Genomic DNA, 21,945 nt, shown 5'->3' on the forward strand with positions numbered 1-21,945 from the left:
AATGCAATAACCACCTTAAAGCAGTTGTCTGTCAGAGATTCTTTAAAACTGATGCTCAAATATGCTTGATGATCTTTGCAATACCATCAAACCCGTCAGGGGGAGGGAACAAAATCCGTGCATAATGGTCTTACCGTTTTAATTCTAAAATAAAAATTGCTGAGAAGCTCAAGGAAAGCTCGGAAAAGAAAAGAAAATTCCACTGCTACTGAACTACTTTATTGTTCATTTCATCTTTCGCAAAAATATACTTTTTAAACTTAAGTCCCACCTTCACTGGATCTTGAGAGTTAGTTTTTTGTCGTAATCGTGCAAGAGTCGCATCGTCAAGCGGTTTCATGAACCGTAGCCTCACTTTCGAACTTGCCCCAAAGGTATCCTCAATCACACCCAACTCTCCTGTACTAAGCTGTATTTGGAATCCGACAAATGCCTGCCGATTATTGCCTTCTTTCTTGAACATTCCCGAAGCAATTAGTTCATTTGCATTGACCACCCGTTGAACGGACCCAACTTTGTGTTTTAACTTGTATATTTTCAACTGAGGAAGAAAACTGCTCTTATAGTTCCTGTCCGACACGTGATATTCCATGCGTCCAAAAAAAGCCAGTCGGCATTGATTCTTATGAATGTCTGTATCTAATTTGGATGCTATCACAAGAGCTCTCGGCGTTGCTTGAATTGCATGTTCAAACTCCAGTAAGGCAAATACGTGAGTATCCGGTTTTGAAGGTTCTGCATTAACTTCTTCAATAAATTCATATGGAGTAGTTGAATCAAAACTTAAATTTTTAATCTGTTCACTTTTGAATAGTGTTACACAGGCCAGAACCGTTTCGTATCCGACATGCACATGGAATTTGGCTTTACTTCTGATTGAACCTTTATAGTATTTGATACGATTCAATCCAACAATCGTCGCATACGTGGTCAACACAAATCCTGGTTTACAAATTAGCCCTCTTTCCAGCAGCTTAGGATCAAACTGTGCTATGCAGATACCCACTCTATCGCCTTCTTGAGCAGCTTGTTGACTTTGCCTAAACATCTGAATAGATTTCACCTTTTTGACTAGTTTTAATTTAGGAATTTCAACTTCCTCGTTCAGTTTAATTTGCCCCTGTAGCACGGTGCCAGTGCAAATTGTCCCTTGTCCTTTGATGGCAAAACAATGATCAACTGCAAATAGGAATGGCATATCATAGCTCCGCACTGGTGCAAAAGATATCGACTTCAAAGCAAGTAGAAATTTGTCCAAATTTATTCGACTAAAAGCTGAAATTTCGACTATTGGAGATCCTTCAAAAACAGTTTTCATAAGAACTACTCCAAGTCCTTTCTTCATTTTTTCGACCGATTTAGCACGTTTGCTCTCCTCTATCGTGTCGATCTTGTTTAATGCAACAATCATTTTTTGAGTAGTTAACTCACCAATCACTAGACATTCTGCGGTCTGAGTCTGAATTCCTTTTCCGATGTCCACCACCAAAATTATTAAATCAATTATTTGTGCTGCGCCAATTATCGTCCGAATCAAGCTAGCGTGGCCCGGACAGTCAACAAAAGTGTACTGGAGCTGGTTCCAATTATCTCTATCTTGAAATTCATTCGGAAGATCCGTCTGTAACGCACTGAATCCCAAGTCCAGTGTAATTCCTCGCTGCTGTGATTGTGGATTCTTATCAAATGAGGCGGTACTGGCAATGGCGCTCAGCGCCTTGGCAAGTGTTGTTTTGCCAGAATCAACATGACCCAGCAAGCCAACGTTCAGATTCAGCATATTCGAGGTGAAGAAATTTCAAACTTTCGTTTATTTCTGCGCTAATAATAGAATAAGGTGGATATATCGGTAAATAAAAAAATATAATGGATATAGCTGATATAGTACTCACAATTGCCACAACATCCATTCCAACTTATTTACTGTTAATTGAAATCACGGTTACACAAATTATTCAAAAACAACATTTTAGAATGAATCAAAAATCGTTGGATGGTCTGAAATGTAAATAATATTTATATTTATATATAGTTTCTGACAACAGGCTGTTACATTAGTTACATTACAGCAAAAAAAAATGTTACTAGCGTTACTTTCCGAACACATGCCCCCGGTCAGCGTGGCAAGCAAAGTTAGCAAAAGTTGAGCAAAGCGAAATTGATGCTGGCAGAGTTTCTACGAGCATTTTGCGCGATTTGTGCGAGAATTCTGGTAACGAATTCGCTCAAATGCAACAACGGTTTCTGACAGAAGCATGTAAACCAACCGATGCTGCTCACTTTTATCCAGAATCCAGTCAGAAATGTACGGCCAAGATCTCTGCACGCTTCCTGCCACATCTTTGTCAGATGTTTTGCTCGATTCGTGCTAAATTCTACCAGGTAGGAATTGCCAGGATCTTTGCACAGTTTATGTCCGAGTTATGCCAGGGTTTTGCTCGGTTCCTGTCGAAATTAGCCAGAAAACGCGAGCGAAACCGAGTTCGCCCTAGCTCAACTAACCCGACAGGATACGCGAAGAAATCTGGCAGGGCTGCCAAACCAAGACTTTCAGAAATCTACCCGGTCAGCGTGGCAAGCAGAAAGTTAGCAAAAGTTGAGCAAAGCGAAATTGATGCTGGCAGAGGTTCTGCGAGCACTTTGCGCGAATTGTGCGAGAATTCTGGCAACGAATTCGCTCAAATGCAACAACCGTTTCTGACAGAAGCGGTTAAACCAACCGATGCTGCTCACTTTTATTCAGAATCCAGTAAGAAATGTATGGCCAAGATCTCTGCACGCTTCCTGCCACATCTTTGTCAGATGTTTTGCTCGATTCGTGCTAAATTCTACCAGGTAGGAATTACCAGGATCTTTGCACAGTTTATGTCCGAGTTATGCCAGGATTTTGCTTGGTTCCTGTCAAAATTTGCCAGAAAACGCGAGCGAAACCGAGTTCGCCCTAGCTCAACTAACCCGACAGGATACGCGCAGAAATCTGACAGGGCTGCCAAACCAAGACTTACAGAAATCTAGCAGAGCGGTCTCTGCCAGAAAATTTGCTCACTGGGTAGCAGTGCGGTCTCTACCAGAAATTTTTTTCCCAAGGGGGGGGGGGGGGGCGTTTGCTGTGCTCTTACACAGTGAAGTTCAGCCGGAAGTGAACTGGAATTCCGGCTGGTTCCAGTTCGTATTCCGGCTCCAGTGACACAAGCGATTCTAACTAGAATCGGTTGAGTCACCGGAGCCGGAATACGAACTGGAACCAGCCGGAATTCCACTTCATTTTCGGCTGAGCTTAACTGGGTAACGGTTGATCAGCAGCTGCAGCTGCACGGAAACGAAAAACTACCTAAAATTGAGTTCCTTTGACTCAATCTCGTGGTATCGTTGGGGAACTTAAAATTTGGTAAACCGTGTTGAAGGTAGTTTCCATTTAACCACGGCAAAAATTACAACTCATTGATAGGTTTTTTGTACTCAAATTTAAGTTGAATTTACCTAATTTTGAGTATACCCCAAACAACTCAAAAGTACGTTCCTCCACGGAAGACCTCGACTGAGTCGAATCTCTCGTTTTCTTTTTGACAACACTAATAAGTGCGAAAGCGACGCACAACTCAAAAGTAAGTTAAAAGAACTTAAAAAAAGAACTGTGAGCCAGCTGATCAGCCATGTAAACAGAGCGCAGTAAATGTCATTCTGGGGCTCTGATGGTACCGCTGTATTTAAAGCATGCTGTTACATTGCGTTACTTTTCGATCACCATATACAGCACATCCCTGCACGGTTAAATAAAACAACCTGCAGAATAAGTTCTTTTAACGTACTTTTGAGTTGTGCGTCGCTTTCGCACTTATTAGTGTTGTCAAAAACAAAAAGAGAGATTCGACTCAGTCGAGGTCTTCCATGGAGGAAGGTACTTTTGAGTTGTTTGGGGTGAGCTCAAAATTAGGTAAATTCAACTTAAATTTGAGTATAAAAAAATTATCAATGAGTTGTAATTTTTGCCGTGGTTAAATGGAAACTACCTTTAACACGGTTTACCTAATTTTAAGTTCCCCCACGAACCACGAGATTGAGTCAAAGGAACTCAATTTTAGGTAGTTTTTCGTTTCCGTGTGGGCTCAGCGTCGTTAACAAAATTCAGATAAACAATCATCCGGCTCATCGCAGATTATTTCGGTAATACCGGCGGTACGGTCTGATCGAATAGTGTTAATTTTAAATAATGAATCTAACGTGTGCAATATGTTCGGATTTATTCATGCCTTCGGACGACATCCACATGACCTCTTGTGGACATTCCTTCCATTTCGCTTGTCTATTACAATGGCTTCAAAGGTATATAATTAAGGCAAACATTTTTTTAGAGTAAACGTCTATTTTTTATATTTCAGATCCAAAACTTGTCCTCAATGCCGAAATAAGTGCCACGAGAAAAGTTTAATTAAGGTGTACTTCAACGTTGCTGCCAATGTGGACGCAGCAGAGGACAGTGCCACTCTGCTTCATAAACTTGACAATTTAACGCTGTCCTTTCGAGAGAAGGAAAAGAAATTGAAGGAATACGAGGACAAAGATGTTTCCTACAAATTAGAGCGGAAGAAAATGAAAAAAACATTGACTGCTCTAGAAGATATGATCAAATCGAAAGATTTCACCATCAGTGCATATAAGATTGAAACCGAGATGCTCCGAGGAGATCGAGCTCAGATGATAAAGTTGCAACAGGAACTGAAAGAGCTTAAAGCGAAAATGAGCCTCATGTCAACAATTGAATATGTTATTTCTGCCACGGCCAAGGAGGTAGAAGAATTGCTGGCCAATGATGACAACCCCCGCACATTAGCGGTTCTGGTGACGACGTTGAAAAGGGAACTCAAAGCTAATGAGATTAAAAAAAATGAGATGCGTGAACGTATGAAGACAATTCAGAACGATCTTCAGGAAGAGCGAACCAAACGAAAGCAACTAGAGGACAAGCTGTCTACTGCAGATAGCGAGATATATCGATTGGAACAGGAGGTGAAACAGCTGAAGATGCTAGACGTTTCTTCCGGCAGTGACTCAATTTCAATTGTTCTTGATACGCCTGAGCAACCGGTTAAGAGAAAAAGGGCCGAAAAGGACTTGGATAAGAGTACACCAATGGTACGACGGAATATGTATAATAGTTGTAATGATATTTAAAACATTTTTTTGTTTTACAGTCTGAAAAAGTACAGAATATTCTTCAGTCGGATTCGCCATATTTCAGTATAAAATCTAGTAGTATAGGCCTTACACCACTATTTCGAGCAGGACTCGGAGCGACTGCTGTATCAGGAAAGAGTTCTTCAGAAGCTGTCCAATTGTCAAAAACTAGAAGTGACCTCAGCGAAAGGTTTTCTATATTTCGCAAACCTCGATTGACAGGAACAACGACACTTCCAGTAAACAAAAATCTAGTGTATAATGGCCTGGGTGGATCGGAGAAGAAAGAAAATTTTCCAAACTTTCCAGAACCAAAGGAGAAAAAATTAGCGACTGCGGTTGGGCAAGTTAAACAAAGCAACAGCATCAAATCCCGTTTGAAAACGGGAAAACTATCTAAACATCCTTCCACAAGAAATATCGCTGCTTCATCTAATGATCTCATGTTCGAATTTATAGACATGCCGTCAGATGATTGAAACGAACCGCTTTATCATACATGTACCATGATTTAAAATCTGTTTAATAAAGCAATATAGACTTATCCAGCTGCGTTGGTATTGTGTCGTTTTGACGTTTGAATTGGGAGGAAAACAAATCGATTGTACGGTGAATTGGGAAGAAAACAAACCGCTTCTGGGCTTGAGGGGAGGGCGGTAGTATAAAAATGTGATATCAGTGTATTTTAAACGTCAGATATCTCAATATTACCTTATTCTGCATTACGGTTTATCGCGTGATAGTGAAATCAAACGAGGGTCGCATTAAAATCTATCCGTCGTAATGTAGGATAAGCCTAAATAGCATTGACTTGTCAACAGAAAACAAAATAAATGTCCTTTCAAAAGTATTTATTTAAATTACTTTTCCCTCCATTAACAGGTGAAAGCACGACCATTTTCAAAATTTGGAATACAATCGCGAATCGAATCAGCAACCTACAGCTTGACCGGTTGAGGCTGCCCCTCCAGTTTAGCCTTACGTTCCTCCGCCCGCTTCACGGACTCTTCACGAGACAGATTACCCTTTTTCGAGAAACGGAGGTTGCGCAAAAATTTTTGACACATCTGTAAACATAATATTTAATATCTAGCTAAAATACAAGATAAAAGTAGCTTACTCCACGAGATGTTTCCTTACGCTGTCGTTTTGGTTTGCTGATGCCGTTTTTGTGAGCCTTTTGATCTGCGAAATAGAACGAGTCAGTTGGTTTACCTTGGAAAAATAAATAACTTACTTTGGTTGTGATTGGTGTGATTCTTGGATTTTGCCATCGTACGTTTGGTTGGTTGGCTGAAGGAACGAGAGTAAAATATTACTTTATTTGAAACGATTGAATTATCTGAAAGTCTACGTCAGTTTCTACAAAACAAAATACAGAATCGAGCCATAAATATCAATCAGAACACCAAAATAATTACTTTCTTCTGAAGCCGAACTTCTCTGCCACAAGTTGTAAACCGGAAAGAAGTTTTCGACAGCTGAATTGTCACAAAAACGGAAGCTTCACAAGACGTTTTCCAGAGGGATAGGATGCTGCTTGAACGAGGGGTCGAAAAATGAGATAAAGGTATAGTTCCTACACGCAACCATAAAATTACATACAGAATAAGTTCTTTTAAAAATTTAGGTACTTTTGAGCTGTGCGTCGCTTTCGCACTTATTAGTGTTGTCAAAAACAAAACGAGAGATTCGACTCAGTCGAGGTCTTCCGTGCAGTAAGGCACTTTTGAGTTGCTTGGGGTATACTCAAAATTAGGTAAATTCAACTTAAATATAAGTAAATTAAACTCAAGGTTGAGTTATTATTTTTGCCGTAGTTAAATGGAAACTACACTGTACCAAAACCGTAGCGTTAAATCGAATGATATTCTTGTTGACCTGGCCCTTTAACAATTGGCAGATGTGTTTTGGATGAGTGCCATTTGATTTTTGTTGCAATCAACTTTTCGTCTTTGTATGCAAACATCAAATGATAGGCATACAAAAGATAAAAGCAAAAGTTGTAAAATTCGAAATAGCAATCATTCTGTTTTGAAATGTGATCATTTATTTTTCAACAACTAAAACGTCATATTCGATCAGATTGTCTCATGTTTAATTTATATAGCAAATAAGAAAATCGAACTACTCCAAATATTTTTTCGCATGCATGTCATCAAAAAATTGAATGAAAGTTGCTCGAACAGCAAGTTGATAGTTTTTTGGTTTTAGGTAGACCATCAGTTCAAAGGAATTTGTTTTTATATATTTCGTGATGAAATTGATGCAAACGAATATTATTTTAATTGGTTTATTTAAGAACTATTGGCTAATATAATAAACTTTTGAAAACATCTCTAAATAGTATCTAATAGCTGCTTTTCGGTGAGGTTGTATTTAATCAATTCCCCTTAAGTAGGACTCACATATTATCGCAGCCTAGATTTTACAAATTCGTATCCATAAACACAAATCAAATGCTTAAAACTTGCTACCGTACTATAAAAAGATGGTTTTTGCATTCCAAATTTTGCTTAGTATAGTTGCCAACCATAATGAATCGAGTCGCGACACTGCACCTTGTAGCTTTAGCATAATTTATGTTACTGAATGAAGTCAGCTGCTGACTGGCCTTTAGCTATTCATTTCCATAAAGTTAAATCCTATGCTACACTTATTTGTTGTCGGTTATTAATCAAATGTAAGATAAATCTAACGCAATCAAACGAAATAAAATAGTAAAAAAATTTGAAATAAGATTATAATGAATTTGAAACAAATTCAAAACTCCTTTTATAATTTCCTCTATTTTTACGTTTGACAGATGGGTTCTTTTCAAATGTTTGGCTAGATATGGTATACAAATACAACATTTTTAGTTCAAATCTGTTTAAATAGTAAGTCTGAGGTGATACCCGGTTCCGTTGATCCCTTCAGTATAGTTCGTTTGTTCTCCTCTTAGGATATTACGGAAAGAAGTTACGGAAGTTTGCGGCGTCCGATTTGCTCTATTTTATTGAGATGCGTGGTATTAGAAGAATCCTGATGGACGGCTTTGAAAAAAGAGAAACAATATTGATCACAATATATACGCGAACGGAGGTATTAGTTTCAAAGGTTTTCTTCCATTTAACTCCACTATTAAACATAGTGGAATTAAATGGAAGAAAACCTTTGAAACATTAATATTGATCAATGATACTCCATATAATTATCAGCTGTCGAAATCGTACAAGGATATATCTTCACATTCAACGAGAATTTAAAAAGATGCTACCCGTAGGATGCATCCAGTCAGTCGAGATTTAGCGTAGTTTGGATTTACTTCATTTCCAACAAATATTTTTTTGAAAATTACTCTTGGTAATAAGAGACGGCATTTCATAGGTACACCTAAAGCTATATGGCTGTGCGATGATGTCGTATTTGATACCATCGTATATATAATAAAAACATCCGTCTTCTCAAGCTTAAATAAATCCAGGACATTGTCGTTTGGAAGTTGATTAATATATAGGAACTCAACGGTTTGTTACTTTTTCTGTAGAAATGGACAAATTGATACGAGCCGCTGATATTTGAAAATTGCTGTTCGATTGGATCAATACTACGTTTTAGTCACATTCGTTTCGGAGAACCTATTACGCCAAGCTCTTTGAATAGAGGAAATATGCTAGCGGAGCATATCTGCTTCCATTCACGAACAATAGATACAAAGTTGGCCACATCTAGCGAGTCGTAGCTGTAGGTATAATTTGTCCACTGGTCTACCAACTTCTTCGGCCAGGGTTTCATTGGTTTCGAATTCATCAGAGCTTTTCAAAGTCAAGAACTTATATGTCGTTGGTGCAGGAGACGCCAGTTGCTAAAGGTTTATTCAAAATGGTCTCCACGGGAATGCGCTGTTTTCAAATATCCAATCAAATCTTGTTTGGAAATCCGGACGTCTTGTATAGTGTGTAATTTTACTAAATTTTGGATTGTCTTTGAACATTATTAGTTTCTTGTTCGAGAGACATGTGCAATTTCTTTTTCTCACTATTATCACCGAACATGCTATGATCTTTTACTTTGTTGGCACACGAACATCAGGACCACACTGAGCTATGCGGAGGCATGGGAGCTATACTTCTTAAATCCCTCTCCTCGCGACAGTGATTCGGAATATATTGGGTTAAATATATATGGCATATGGCACGTTCCGTATGTAGCGGCGGCAACAGTCCAGCCGGCGCGGTCATCGGGATAGAACCAAATCCGATCGCATATCGGTTCCTCATGTGGCATGTGGCATATCCTGCAACTCCCGAATGTGCAAAAATTCAGTGTATTGATTGCGGGACTGAGACCGCCTTGAAAACAAGAATCGAGCAGGTCCGTGAAAATTTTCCAGACTTTTGGGTTGCCACACGTAACTACTCGTTGTGGAAGCCATATACCTCCGTAATATTTCGGAACCAGTAGTTCCCAACGATATCCATTGTGCTCTTACTGGGATATCAAAACTTAATGGCCATTTCGGCGTCACAATTGATGTCGGCACCAATTAACGGAGAGTTGGCATCCGATGAACGCTGTCCTATTCTAAAATGATTAACCAGATCGTGAAACTGACCGTGTACAAACCTTTGCCAAACATTTTACCTCTTGTCTTTTTGACACCTTATTCAATACTTCGTTCGCCTCGTCTTTTACAGTTGTTTGCTTTTTGCAGTTCCAAGACCGTCGCGGATGATTTCCTGTATGCTCTCAAGACCCCCATGCCAGTGATATTGTCCGAAAATGGGCACAAATAAATCGTTTGAACTGGATGTATTTTTCCAGTAAACACTATTAACAATATTTGTTATTTTTCTTGACCTGAAAAACAGTTTTCACTACCAGGTTATCGTTAACACTAATAAAATTACAAATATTTTTTTGCTCTCGTGAACGGATGTGGTTTTAGTAAATTCTGTTACTAGTAAAGAGAAAAAAAACTAAGAAAAACTTCTCCCAATCGCATTGCGCGCATCAAATGATTGTCATTTGGTTCAGCCCGAGCACTGAAAACAGATGAAATACGAATGATGAACTGCTGTGATTTGGAATGATGATTATCAACGCCATCGTTTACTTTTTCGAGTGCAATCAATTCCTTTACAGTTATGTTTATCATTTGAAAATCGACAACCTGTTCATTCCAATTCAAATATGAAGTCATTCGATCTTGAATTCACTATTTTTTGAATGATTGCCATTCGAAATCGTCAACATCGAGTTTTTAGGCCGTTCATATGATAAATCATACGCCATATTGCAATCATTTTTGTTCAGTGTACCTCCAACACGATTTACCTAATTTTACCTTCCTGCACGATACCACGAGATTTAGTCAAAAGTACTGAATTTAAGGTAGTTTTTTCGGTGGCGTGTATATTCATAGTTAGGCGGAGACACTTGGCGGAGCCAATTAACTAATCGATTAATTAATTGGCTCCGCTAAGTGTCTCCGCCTAACCACAGATAACAGACGTTTAGGCTCGATTTGAATCGTGTGTAAATACCCGCTACTGAAATTCCGAATAAATAAGACGCCTGAAACACGTTTGGCAAACGTTTGTAGATATCGCAGTGATCGATACGATGCAGTTAGAGTGCAGCTGTCAAACATGTATAGCTAGTGATGTCTGATTTTTGCAAATAATCGATTATCCGTTAATCGAATAATATTTGAGAGATTGATTAATTCATTCGATTAATCGACAAAAATAATCGATTAAAATCAATAATCGATTACTTAGTAAATCCTAGTTTGTCAACCAAAAAAAAAAGGTCGCTCGACACATTTTGAAAAATTTGGAGAAGTCTGGTCATATTTTTTTGCTCTGCGACTTTCGTTTTCAATGCCACCCTTCATTAATAGGGATCTTTAGGTGTGTGCGGGTTAAGGCATATTCTGATGCAGATTAGTACCATGAGTTAATATCTCAGTCCTTTTCCAATTTTTAGGTCCGAAACTATTGAAAAAAAAAAACATTTTTTTAGTTTGTTTCCTTTTAGTACAATAACACATCCAAACCCATGCGACTTGCACGACTCTATAGGTTATCAGATCTACCATAGTTTGCAGATGAAACTTGGAATGACAGGCTGTTAGCGGATTGACAAAGTACCAGATCATGCTGTGTGGGGTGCTGTCCCGGTTAACAATGAGGCGAACGAGATATTTGCTGATACGTCATTTAGTCGGACAACTGTCAGTTTGTTGGTTGAATTTAATTTGGTTTTTTTTTAATTTAAATATCAGAAAATAATAATTAAGGTTTAAGAATGATATGAGTGTACTCGTAAGGACACCTGCTATCAATAAATGTGAAAAACTGGCACAATTTTTCCAAATTAAAGATCCCTATTATGCTCTCGATTAATTGATATCAGCTACTCGATTTGCTCGATTATACCGAAAGCTTGTAATCGATTATTGATTTTTCGATTATTTTTGAAATTAATCGATTATTTGCGTTAATCGAGTAAAAAAAGACATCACTATGTATAGCAAACAGTTGTGCAGATGGCAATAGTGAAACACGGATTTCCAACGTTTATCAATTTGAAAGTTTACACAGGTTTTTGAAGAAATTTTGTTCTAGCCTAAACGTCTGTTAACTGCGGCCTAACTATGAATATATATATATAATATAATATATAAGCCACCGAAAAACTACCTAAGAGTACTTTTGACCCAGTGAGCAAATTTTCTGGCAGAGACCGCTCTGCTAGATTTCTGTAAGTCTTGGTTTGGCAGCCCTGTCAGATTTCTGCGCATATCCTGCCGGGTTAGTTGAGCTAAGGCGAACTCGGTTTCGCTCGCGTTTTCTGGCTAATCTTGACAGGAACCGAGCAACACCCTGACATAAATCGGACATAAATTGTGCAAAGATCCTGGCAATTCCTACCTGGTAGAATTTAGCACGAATCGAGCAAAACATCTGAGAAAGATGTGGCAGGAAGTGTGCAGAGATCTTGGCCGTACATTTCTGGCTGGATTCTGGATAAAAGTGAGCAGCATCGGTTGGTTTAACCGCTTCTGTCAGAAACGGTTGTTGCATTTGAGCGATTTCGTTACCAGAATTCTCGCACAAATCGCGCAAAATGCTCGCAGAAACTCTGCTAGCATCAATTTCGCTTCGCTCAACTTTTGCTAACTTTCTGCTTGCCACGCTGACCGGGTCCATGTGAAGTTGTGTTAGTGCGAGATTGCGATTAAATCGGGTGGAAGGTGGAATCTTTCCGAAGACTACATATTAAGAAGACTGATATCGCTTTCCTTCCCCCATACAAACGAGAAGCGACAGAGGTTCCCGGTCAAACCATTCGGATTTTGATTCGGAATCCTGAATGGAGTCAGTATGGATTCCAAATCAAATGCATTAACCGATTCCGACTCAGAATCGGTTGTTGCATTTGATTTTGAATCCATACTAGATCCATACTGACTCCATTCAGGATTCCGAACCGGTTCCGCAGTGAGTTTAACTGGGCTACAGCGCCTCTATTGGAGGAAGGTAGGACGCTTAATGTAAAAGTGTATATGTGTGTGTGTGCATCACTATGGGAAGTACCACCTTTACCCGCAAGTGGCGTTGCTGTTACTGTCTCCAGATTCTGGACAGAGTTGCCAGTTTTTTTATATGCAGTCGTCGATTTTTCCCAAATGAGCCCACTGAGACGTCCAAAAAATTGTTTCAAAATCGTTCAACACGGGTCCAACGATGGACGTTCGTTGAACGGTTATTTGGACGTTGTCCAAATTGGTCCAACGAACGTCCTTCATTGGACGATTTTGAAACCAACCGTTCTTAGAGGGAGGTTAACACTCTTATTCTTATTTACGACGAATGCGAGATTTGTTCGAAATTGGTTTGTATTCCCGTTCACGACAGCAAAATCAAAAAGGCCCCTTACACGAGGCAAGTAACACGCAGAACTTTATTTATGCATCGATAGCATACTTTTCTATCTACCTCTCGTTTCTTCTTCTGTAAATTTTATGCATTAAACATATTCGGTCTATCCACTCATTGAATACTTACCATAAGCACAGACTAACAGACATAACACTCAAAAACAAAGCTTCACCCGCTTTAACGGTCATTTTAAATATATTTGTAGTTGGGACTGTGGCCACATTTGAAATTATGGCGCCACTGACATATGAACAAGCATATGGAGGATAGACCACTAGTGAAAAATTGTTCCCAAACCTGAGGGGTAACCCAGTGGTTAATGATTGTTTGGGACTGTGAATAAAAGGTGGAGCTAGTGTTCTGGGAAAATTGTCGGATTGATGTTTTTTGAGGGAATTCCCCCATAGTGTTATGTCTGTTAGTCTGTGACCATACTTCATTAACCCGATTCGTTTGACCGACCCGACCGAACCCGAGCCGGAAAGCGAACTGGAACCAGCCAGAATTCCAATTCATTTCCGACTGAACTTTACTGGGTCGTGGTGGATTGCATACACCCAGTAAAGTTCAACCGAAAATGAGTCGGAATTCCTGCTGGTTCTAGTTCTAGGGGCAGATCATTTGTGATGCATTTTTAAAAATCAGCGAAATTGAATGCATTTATTTCCATCAAAATAGAAATTCTTAATGTATTTTGCGTTGCGTGCCATGTTGTTTGCGTTGCGTGTAAGACGTCAAAACCCTACAGAAAAACTAGCCCGACATTTAACAAAACGTCGAACAAAGTGGATCAGCGTAGGACGTTTGTTAAACAAGCTTTTTTGCGAGGCAGTGCAAAGCTAATGCAAAAATGGAAATTAAATGCATTTTTTCAATTTGATGCAAATTTGTTATACATTCTTAGAGTGATCTGCCCCTAGTTCTAGTTAGTATTCCGACTCCAGTGACGCAACCGATTCTAACCTATAGGATAGGATAGGATCCGCGAGCTGGCTTCTTCTTATATTTTGCTAATCCCTGCTGAAAACGACACACCCCCACTCGACCAATGTTGCCAAAATATTTGTTTTGTTACAGTCGTGTCCAAACCTAAAAGCCAACTGTCAAAATCCACTTTGAATGGAAATTCCGGATAAACCGTTACTAGCCGAACACAGTTCACAACAGTTTATGAAAGAGAAAGCTTTTCTCGTTCGTTTACTATCAACATCTGTGATTGGCGTGTAACGGTTTGTCCGGAATTTCTATTCAAAGTGGGTTTTGACAGTTGGCTTTTAGGCCGTAATCATATGTTTGTCGAGAATTGTTCTGATTAAAATATTCTATATTATGTACCAATTTCACGCTCTGGGAAAATCAATGATTTAGTCTTTATATTCGCATTTAAATGATCATTACGGGTTCTCCATCGGAATACAGCAAAGTAAAATAATATATATGTGTTGTTGGCCATTACGAAAAGTATTTCCATGCTCTTCATTTTTGTAAGTTGCTTTCTGAGTCGGGCAACCTCATTCAGAAGATCAATCTTCTCTGTTCGCATTTAGTTTAAATATTCTAATGTCGTTTTTGTTTGAGGCAGAAACTAACTCAGTTTCGGACCTAACTGCTGTCAAACCGTTTGTTTGAAGCCAGTTTTCAACCTAGGTTATGCGCCACTGAACTGAAAACCGGGTTGGGTTCTAACCTGAAATATATTTCGGGTTCGCTCACACCACCGCTGTTTTGCGAGAACCCAACTCAGTTCCATTAAAAACGTTCGTTTGATACAACTAACCTGGGTTGGTTTCTAGGTTCTCAATCGAGAACGACATAAAACTACCTTTTCGCAAGGTTTACATTTTGTTTAGTTTGTATAGGTGTATAGGTTTGTTCCAGTACTTCATGTGATTTTTTTTCGGAGAAAACAGCAGTAGAAAATACACGCTCCTATTTACACCGATGACCGATGCAGTTGAAAACTGTAAAATTCAACTGTATCGATAATACTAAAGGAAGAACAAGAAGCGATTTCCGGGAACCTGTAGAACCAGCTCTGGATAATATGTTTGAATTCGTCTGCCAGAAAATGCCTTGCACTTCATAATTACAGGCGGACGTTATGGAAAGGAAGCGATATCTCGAGAAAACAAAAAAAAACAACACAGTAAACAATCGTCGTTTTACGTTTTATATCACAATACGACAGCATTTCCAAGCAGCCCTTTAGTAGAAAAACTCTAGTAAGAGAACTGCGAAGAGAAAAACAGCACACCTCAAAAGTACCTAAATTTAAGTTAAAAGAACTTATTCTGTAGGTTATTTTCTGATAGCGTGTAGATTCTAACTAGAATCGGTTGTGTCACTGGATCCGGAATACTTAATACAGCTGGAATTCCGGCTGAATTTTACTGGAATGTTTAGATCTGGCAGTTTGGCCATTTTTAAATGTTTGTCTAGAATTTGAACGATTAGATAATGACAATGACAGATAAATGGTAATCAAGAGATTTAGTACGGTGCACATTCTTTGAGAACTTGTTTACAAATCAAATTGTTTTTCGTTAATATTATCTTTTTTGTTTAAAAGTACTAAAGTATTGATTTCAACAAGATGTCTAGTCGAGCATTCATGCTGCTAGGTCAAGTAATTCCATGTGTTAAGCAAAATGCGTCAAAAATTCGTGTCCGTCGAATGGATCTAGACACTAATCTCAATATGGTAAGTTACCCCCCAAACAGAAAATGTTGCATAACTTCAATCATTGTATTTCAGTACTTTAAAAAAGAAGAGTTCTATTTTGTGCACGACCCTAACAAGACCTGCAAAACTGGCGATATTGTACTAATCAAAGAGCTGCCACAAAAGTTGACCAGATTGATAACCCACTCGGTTGAAGATATTGTGTACCCAATGGGAGATGTGACTGATCCAATAACAGGAAAAAAAGTTACGGCCGGCAAGTATCGTGACGATATTGAAGATGCAAACAACTTATTTGGCAAGTCGAGTGAAGCATTCGACTACGATAAGGCGCCACCGAGGGGCCGACTAGAGGGAACTAGGGACTTTACACACGGTGAAACTTATATAAAATATCATGAGGATGGACAGGATCAGCCGTTTGCAGTATAGGACTTGCGTCATCATATACATATTCCAGTTTAAACTTTAAATTAAAGCTTAAGCACTAGCAATGAATCACTTTATACAACTTTTTTTGTAACAAGAGAACGTTTAAAACAAACAAGACAAGATGAGGAAACCGTGAAGAGGTCACTGTTCAAATTTGTACTGCTTCCACAAGTCTTTTAATGAGCTAAGAAAAATCTTACTCATCTAAACCGAGAAACTCGCGTTCCAGTGCTGCACCCATCATATTCCAGTCACCATCATCTACGTCATCTATCGGATCTTCGCTGCCCTCACTGTTAGAGCCCATATCCAAATCAGACGGTAAATCACCACCCCTCCTGAACTTTGCGCTTGGGCTTTCATCCTCATCCTCCGAACTCAAATTCGTCTGGCTGTTATCATCGTCATACCTTATTAAAGTTCTGCTCGATTCATCTTCCTCTGGGTTGTTCCGCTGTTGAAAGATGTTATGACGATTTTCTTTCTCCTCTTTTCGTTTCCGTTTCCGCAAAGATTTGTTCATGGGCGGATTTTCAATGTCTACTGGTTCGTCATCACTGGAGCTATCATCCGACTCGAAGAAGTCATCGAAATCGTCGTTCATCGCATTTAAATCGTCGTTTGAAAAACTCAACAGCGGGTTTATAGTATCGATAAACTTTGGCGGTTGCGATGATTTTCCCGACGGTCCGCCGGCGTTTTTGTTTTCACCGTAGTTGATTACATGCTCTACAACGAAAGACAAATTTTATCGGCAAGTTAAATTGTATACTATCCAGATACATACCAGGACTATGACAATGGGCAGGTGGTTGTCGCATCTTGGACGGTTTGGAGGGCCTTAGCGGAAACAATAGCTCCTCTACGTGCTCCCAACGTTCGGCACAGGTCCACAGCCATTCCGGAGCAACCATTTTAATTCTAGGATTTTTGCGTGCGTTATGCACTTTTGAAGTTCCAAAAGTGACTGCAACTAGGTGTGTCGTGTCTGGTTTGAAATCTTGCGTTACTACCGCACCTAAACTACGCGCTATTTTGTACGCTTTGCTCTCTTCAAGCTTCATACTATTTGGTACCAAACCGGAGAAAACTAGCTTGCTGCCTATCAGCACTTGTGACTTTACCTGAGGGATGAGCTTTTTCAGGTCTGATATCTGTAACATAAAACATAAGATAACACTAAGATTACGCTAAGATTGCCTCGGTTAGTACCTTTCTTGTTTTGTCATACACCTCGTAGAACGTCTGATGAATTTTTAGCAATATGTGTTCCAAATACAACAAATAATCGTCTGGATCTTCTATTTCTATTAGTTTGGTATTCTTTCTAGAACTATCCATCTGCGTTGGCTCATCTTCGCTCGGCGATGCATCCTCTTCTAATGGATTAATTTCTGTTTTTTCAGCTGGTGTTTTGTGTATGTCGGGCTCCTCAGGCGGTTTTTGTTTCTGTCCTTCAGTAGGTGAAGGCTCGTCTATTGGAGACGCTTTCTCTTCCTCGTGCGGTAGTTCACCCTCATCCTTAACATCATCGGTTTCAATTTTTGGTGTCGGTGGTCGGCTGCTTTCATTTTTACTGTCTTTCGGAAACTGGCTGATGAGATCTGAGCAAAAGATTTAGATTGTTTCAAATATTCCAATAAATAGAATTAGTTTACCTTTAAAATCAACTCCTTTTCCATCCAGTTCGTTTTTCGACAGTCCAGGCGGAGCATTAATGTCGCCCGTATGTTGAAAAAAGTGATAGGGCTTTACCTGAATCAAATTGGCCGCCATATTCCATACATCCTCTCGGTCATCTATAATACACACCATAGAGTCTCCACACGGGAAAAGAGCCCTGAAAATGTGAAATTTGAATTAACATTCCAACAAAATAAAATATTTTAAACTGGTTCTTACTTCAAATTATCGGTTTTGCTGGTTGCATTGAAGCATTCATCGCGCGATAGAATTCTGTGAGAAAACAACTTACGATCTTCGTCTAAAAATTGGGCTATCATGTGAGCGTAATTGCGAGCTCCGAACGTGCAAATATGAAGCTCGAAATGTGGATGCATTTTATCCAAGAACTGCAAAGCACCCGGTCTTAGTCTTGTATGGTACCAAGGCGAATTGGGACCGTATAATTGAAAGTGATAGACATCCTGTTGAAATCAAAGTAGCAAATATTATTTCTAGTTAAAAGCGGTACTATGAAATGCTTACCTTCAAATTGTTCGGAACATTGTCGTTCGTTGTGTGAATCAACGTTTGATCTAGATCGACCAGCAGCACTAACTTTCTGTCACGCAGTAGACGTTCGGTATCTGCTTTGCCTAGTTTTTTAGCCAATTTTTCTGTAACCTTAAGCTCTGGGACTGAGTGTATCATCGGAACAGAAGCCTCCGAAGCACCACATTGATCATCTTGCCGTAAATCGGCCCCACAATCTGCGCACATATCGTTGATTACCGTTGTGTGCGTGCATTGTTCCAACTCTAACAATGCCTTACTATAAGAAATAGATCAAAACACCCGTTACACGACTTACACCCAACTTTAATAAAATCAATATACCAAAACAAACCACCGCGCATGACATGGCAGAGTAGAGCTAACATGCCAGCTACCGGTACACTTACCCTTTATCAACAATTTCACCTTCTCTGGCGAGGCGCTTTTTAACGACGCCCGCTTTAGTTGCTTTCAAACGTTTGATATCCTTTTCGGAACCATCGCAGTATTCGTAAAACAGGATAATATTTCCACAGGTAACCGGGTAGCCTTCACGGACCTTCCATTTCTGAATTTTGATAGCTGATTCTGCCGGAGCGTAGATGATGTTTTGATTTTCTGCGGCCATTTTTATGTTGCTTTTTCTCTGGCACTATTTTGATCAATCTTTTGGAATCGTTTGACCTTTTTGACGTACGGCCAGGGATGCCATATGATTCGATAAAATGAGTGTCAAACTGTATTAAACAATAGAATTTTAAATATTACATTCTATAAGGGTTATCCCTAGGTTTCTGAAATAGTGGTTAGATGTGGTGAAGCAGAAACAATTTTGCTCTAGACAACAAGGACTTATCTTAACAATAAATTTGAATCACAGATTGTAACTATTTCAAGCATACCGGAGTTTACCAAGACTAAAATAAATACAATCATAGCCATCTGGCAACGCTTCGGACGGATGATTTCAGGCAAACTTTTCTAAAAGGCCTAAAACGATATTCACCGCGTTAACGGAAAATTTTTTTGGCTGGATTCTTTCGGTTTCACGTTAAGTGTTCAGACGTCCCGGATTAGGTAGGACCGACATGCATTATAGTATAGGTGTTCACATTCGTCATGTTTGAGTGTGTTGGTTTGTTGCTTGTGAAATTAATCGTGGCGGCCCAGGACCGCGAAACACATAATCAACAAACCGACCAATCGAAACGAAGCTTGTAAGCACGTGGTAAAAATAAGTATGGCGTCCGGGATTGCAAAAGAGCAAATGTTTACATCACTAACCAATCAGAATGAAGTATGGGACCACGTGCTTCTGTTTTCTTCTTCATTTCTTCTTGTTTGCCCGAAAAAAGTGACAGCTGATGCACACATAGAAAAAAAATGTGTACACCTGTATACACCTCGAGGTAGGATAACTCCCGATTTCAAGATCTCCCGAATAGAAATGTACAGTAACAAAACCATGATGACCATTGTAACAGTACAGTAATTTTACAATAATTTACAGTAAGTTTAAGTGTTATGCTACAATACAAAAACAATAAACTTTAACGTTTTTACAGTAAATTTCAATGTAAAATAGACTTTTACAGTGAAAAGGAGGGTGGTTATGTATCTTAACATTAAAAGAATCAATTTTTCTCCATACATTTTTTTCTCGAAAACAGTAAAATTTAACCATGTTGTGCAAAATACTCATAAATGTCATGTTGCTTAGTCTCCAAAGTACGTTGGGAATGTACAAATAGGGAGATTTAATAATTGTGCCAGTTTTTCATATATATTGATAACAGGTGTCCTTACGAGTGCACTCATATCATTCTTAAACCGTAATTATTCTTTTCTGATTTTTACATTAAAAAAAAACAAATTATATTCAACCAACAAACTGACAGTTGTCCGACTAAATGGCGTATCTGAAAATATCTCGTTCGCCTCATTGTTAATCGGGACAGCCCCCCACACAGCATGATCTGGTACTTTGTCCGCTAACAGCCTGCCTTCCAAAGTTTCATCTGCAAACTATGGTAGATCTGATAAGGCAACCTATAGAGTCGTGCAAGTCGCATGGGTTTGGATGTGTTATTGTCCTAAAAAGAAACAAACTAAAAAAATGTTTTTTTCAATAGTTTCGAGCCTAAAAATTGGAAAAGGACTGAGATATTAACTCACGGTACTAATCTGCATCAGAATATGCCTTAACCCGCGCACCCCTAAAGATCCCTATTGGTGGAGTTTCCTATAACGATACTGATTTATTACTTGATGATGTCAAAGTCTTCCGTTCGCTTAGTGTAGCATTAGTGAAACCTTCTTTTGCATTCCACTCGTCCGTAGTCCGTACGGGATCCAGCAGGCGCGACAGTATGCTGCGAAATTCTTGTCAAATTAAATCCCCTAGCTTTACTATGTTCACTATTTGACTGAAAATAAAAAAAAACGTCATTCGAAATACATCACTTAGGGATTTATTAATTTATGTATCGAGAAGTTCTTTCTGTAATTTTTTATGCAGATACCATAAAATATTCCATGTGACCTTCCGAACCAAAAATGGATTTAGTCCGACCAAAAAGGGTAATGCGATTGTGAATCGGTACACCGCTGGTAATCGAACTCGGTCCAGTGTGTAGTTCTGCATTGTGCTGGTGGAATATTATTCGACGTTCCTCTATGATACTCTTTCCCATATTTGACTGTTCCTCAGAAACACCAACGAAACACCGCAGGTACTATTACAATTAACCGCCAATTTGTCCGATTAGCTGTTATTATCGTATTGCGATGAACGAAGCTGCGCTCAGATTAGGTTCTGGACGACAAACAGAAACGAACAAATTTAGTGTCGTAATATTCTCCGCTTCAGCAACGGTGGCCAACAAGCCGGGCTTCAAGGTGGTTCCAATTAGAGGCTTTTGTCGTTCTACGGAGTACATCATGTTCCACTGTGCACTTTTTAGTAACAAATTTTCAGGCCATTTGCTGCGTCTGTTCAGCACTAACCGCAGTTTCGGAATACTTTTTAATTGAGATTTTTCCACGACTGTTGTTTTCGTCACCATTAATTTTTTTTAGTCTTTTGCTAAAAAGCTTTGCCCAACGCATTTTTTTTTATTATGGTTTGTTTATTTCTAGTTCAGTTGTTTTTTCCATAGATACAATTTAGTTTGTTATTTTTTCCTTAGATACCATTCGTCGAAAGAAAAATGAGAGCCAGTGTTTTCATGTCAGTGAAACGTCATTATTCGATTTGACATTTCGAGGGACCGTGAGTTACTTATTGGCGAATCCATACTGAACCAAAAATTAATCGCTAGTGCACAGCCCTGATGTTAATGTGTCTAGTTTTTTCAGTGTTGAATTAAACTAAATACATCCTTCGAAAAACGCCCATTTCAGTTTGAAACAGTCATTCGCCAAGTTTTAGATTCAACTAAACGTTTTGTTGATTCAAAAAGGGCTGATTCTTCTGCGTGATAGAACAAAGTGTCGATAGCCTACCGA

General features: G+C 39.0%; 5 protein-coding genes across 7 annotated transcripts; 2 read left to right on the forward strand and 3 right to left on the reverse strand.

Moving 5' to 3' along the window:
• Window positions 1-205: 205 nt before the first annotated feature.
• Window positions 206-3,502, reverse strand: LOC131691560 (selenocysteine-specific elongation factor). 3 transcript variants are annotated; one of them, XM_058978074.1, is made up of 3 exons: window positions 3,481-3,502; window positions 1,893-1,998; window positions 206-1,816 (listed from the first exon to the last, which is right to left on the reverse strand). In XM_058978074.1, the coding sequence occupies exon 3, from the start codon at window positions 1,778-1,780 to the stop codon at window positions 206-208; it is 1,575 nt and encodes a 524-aa protein (XP_058834057.1). In that variant the 5' UTR covers window positions 1,781-1,816; window positions 1,893-1,998; window positions 3,481-3,502. The 3 variants fall into 3 exon arrangements, with proteins under 3 accessions (XP_058834057.1, XP_058834056.1, XP_058834058.1); XM_058978073.1 differs by having other exon boundaries at window positions 206-1,821; window positions 3,481-3,500; XM_058978075.1 differs by lacking the exon at window positions 3,481-3,502 and having other exon boundaries at window positions 1,925-1,996.
• A 565-nt stretch (window positions 3,503-4,067) lies between these two features.
• LOC131691561 (E3 ubiquitin-protein ligase TRAIP-like) lies at window positions 4,068-5,719 on the forward strand. Its single transcript, XM_058978076.1, has 3 exons — window positions 4,068-4,323; window positions 4,380-5,133; window positions 5,193-5,719. Exons 1-3 carry the CDS (start codon window positions 4,211-4,213, stop codon window positions 5,652-5,654), a joined length of 1,329 nt encoding a protein of 442 aa, XP_058834059.1. The 5' UTR covers window positions 4,068-4,210; the 3' UTR covers window positions 5,655-5,719.
• Window positions 5,720-6,011: 292 nt separating this feature from the next.
• Window positions 6,012-6,708, reverse strand: LOC131691573 (large ribosomal subunit protein eL29-like). The gene is made up of 4 exons (XM_058978090.1): window positions 6,597-6,708; window positions 6,413-6,468; window positions 6,296-6,360; window positions 6,012-6,242 (listed from the first exon to the last, which is right to left on the reverse strand). The coding sequence occupies exons 2-4, from the start codon at window positions 6,447-6,449 to the stop codon at window positions 6,114-6,116; spliced, it is 231 nt and encodes a 76-aa protein (XP_058834073.1). The 5' UTR covers window positions 6,450-6,468; window positions 6,597-6,708; the 3' UTR covers window positions 6,012-6,113.
• Window positions 6,709-15,578: 8,870 nt separating this feature from the next.
• Window positions 15,579-16,358, forward strand: LOC131691571 (small ribosomal subunit protein uS17m). The gene is made up of 2 exons (XM_058978088.1): window positions 15,579-15,807; window positions 15,862-16,358. The coding sequence occupies exons 1-2, from the start codon at window positions 15,700-15,702 to the stop codon at window positions 16,219-16,221; spliced, it is 468 nt and encodes a 155-aa protein (XP_058834071.1). The 5' UTR covers window positions 15,579-15,699; the 3' UTR covers window positions 16,222-16,358.
• On the reverse strand, window positions 16,263-19,129 carry LOC131691558 (RNA polymerase II subunit A C-terminal domain phosphatase). The gene is made up of 7 exons (XM_058978071.1): window positions 18,846-19,129; window positions 18,430-18,715; window positions 18,124-18,368; window positions 17,880-18,061; window positions 17,434-17,825; window positions 17,009-17,375; window positions 16,263-16,950 (listed from the first exon to the last, which is right to left on the reverse strand). The coding sequence occupies exons 1-7, from the start codon at window positions 19,064-19,066 to the stop codon at window positions 16,418-16,420; spliced, it is 2,226 nt and encodes a 741-aa protein (XP_058834054.1). The 5' UTR covers window positions 19,067-19,129; the 3' UTR covers window positions 16,263-16,417.
• Window positions 19,130-21,945: the final 2,816 nt, after the last annotated feature.

This window comes from Topomyia yanbarensis, chromosome 3 (assembly GCF_030247195.1).
Source record: "Topomyia yanbarensis strain Yona2022 chromosome 3, ASM3024719v1, whole genome shotgun sequence".
NCBI classification, from domain to species: domain Eukaryota; kingdom Metazoa; phylum Arthropoda; class Insecta; order Diptera; family Culicidae; genus Topomyia; species Topomyia yanbarensis.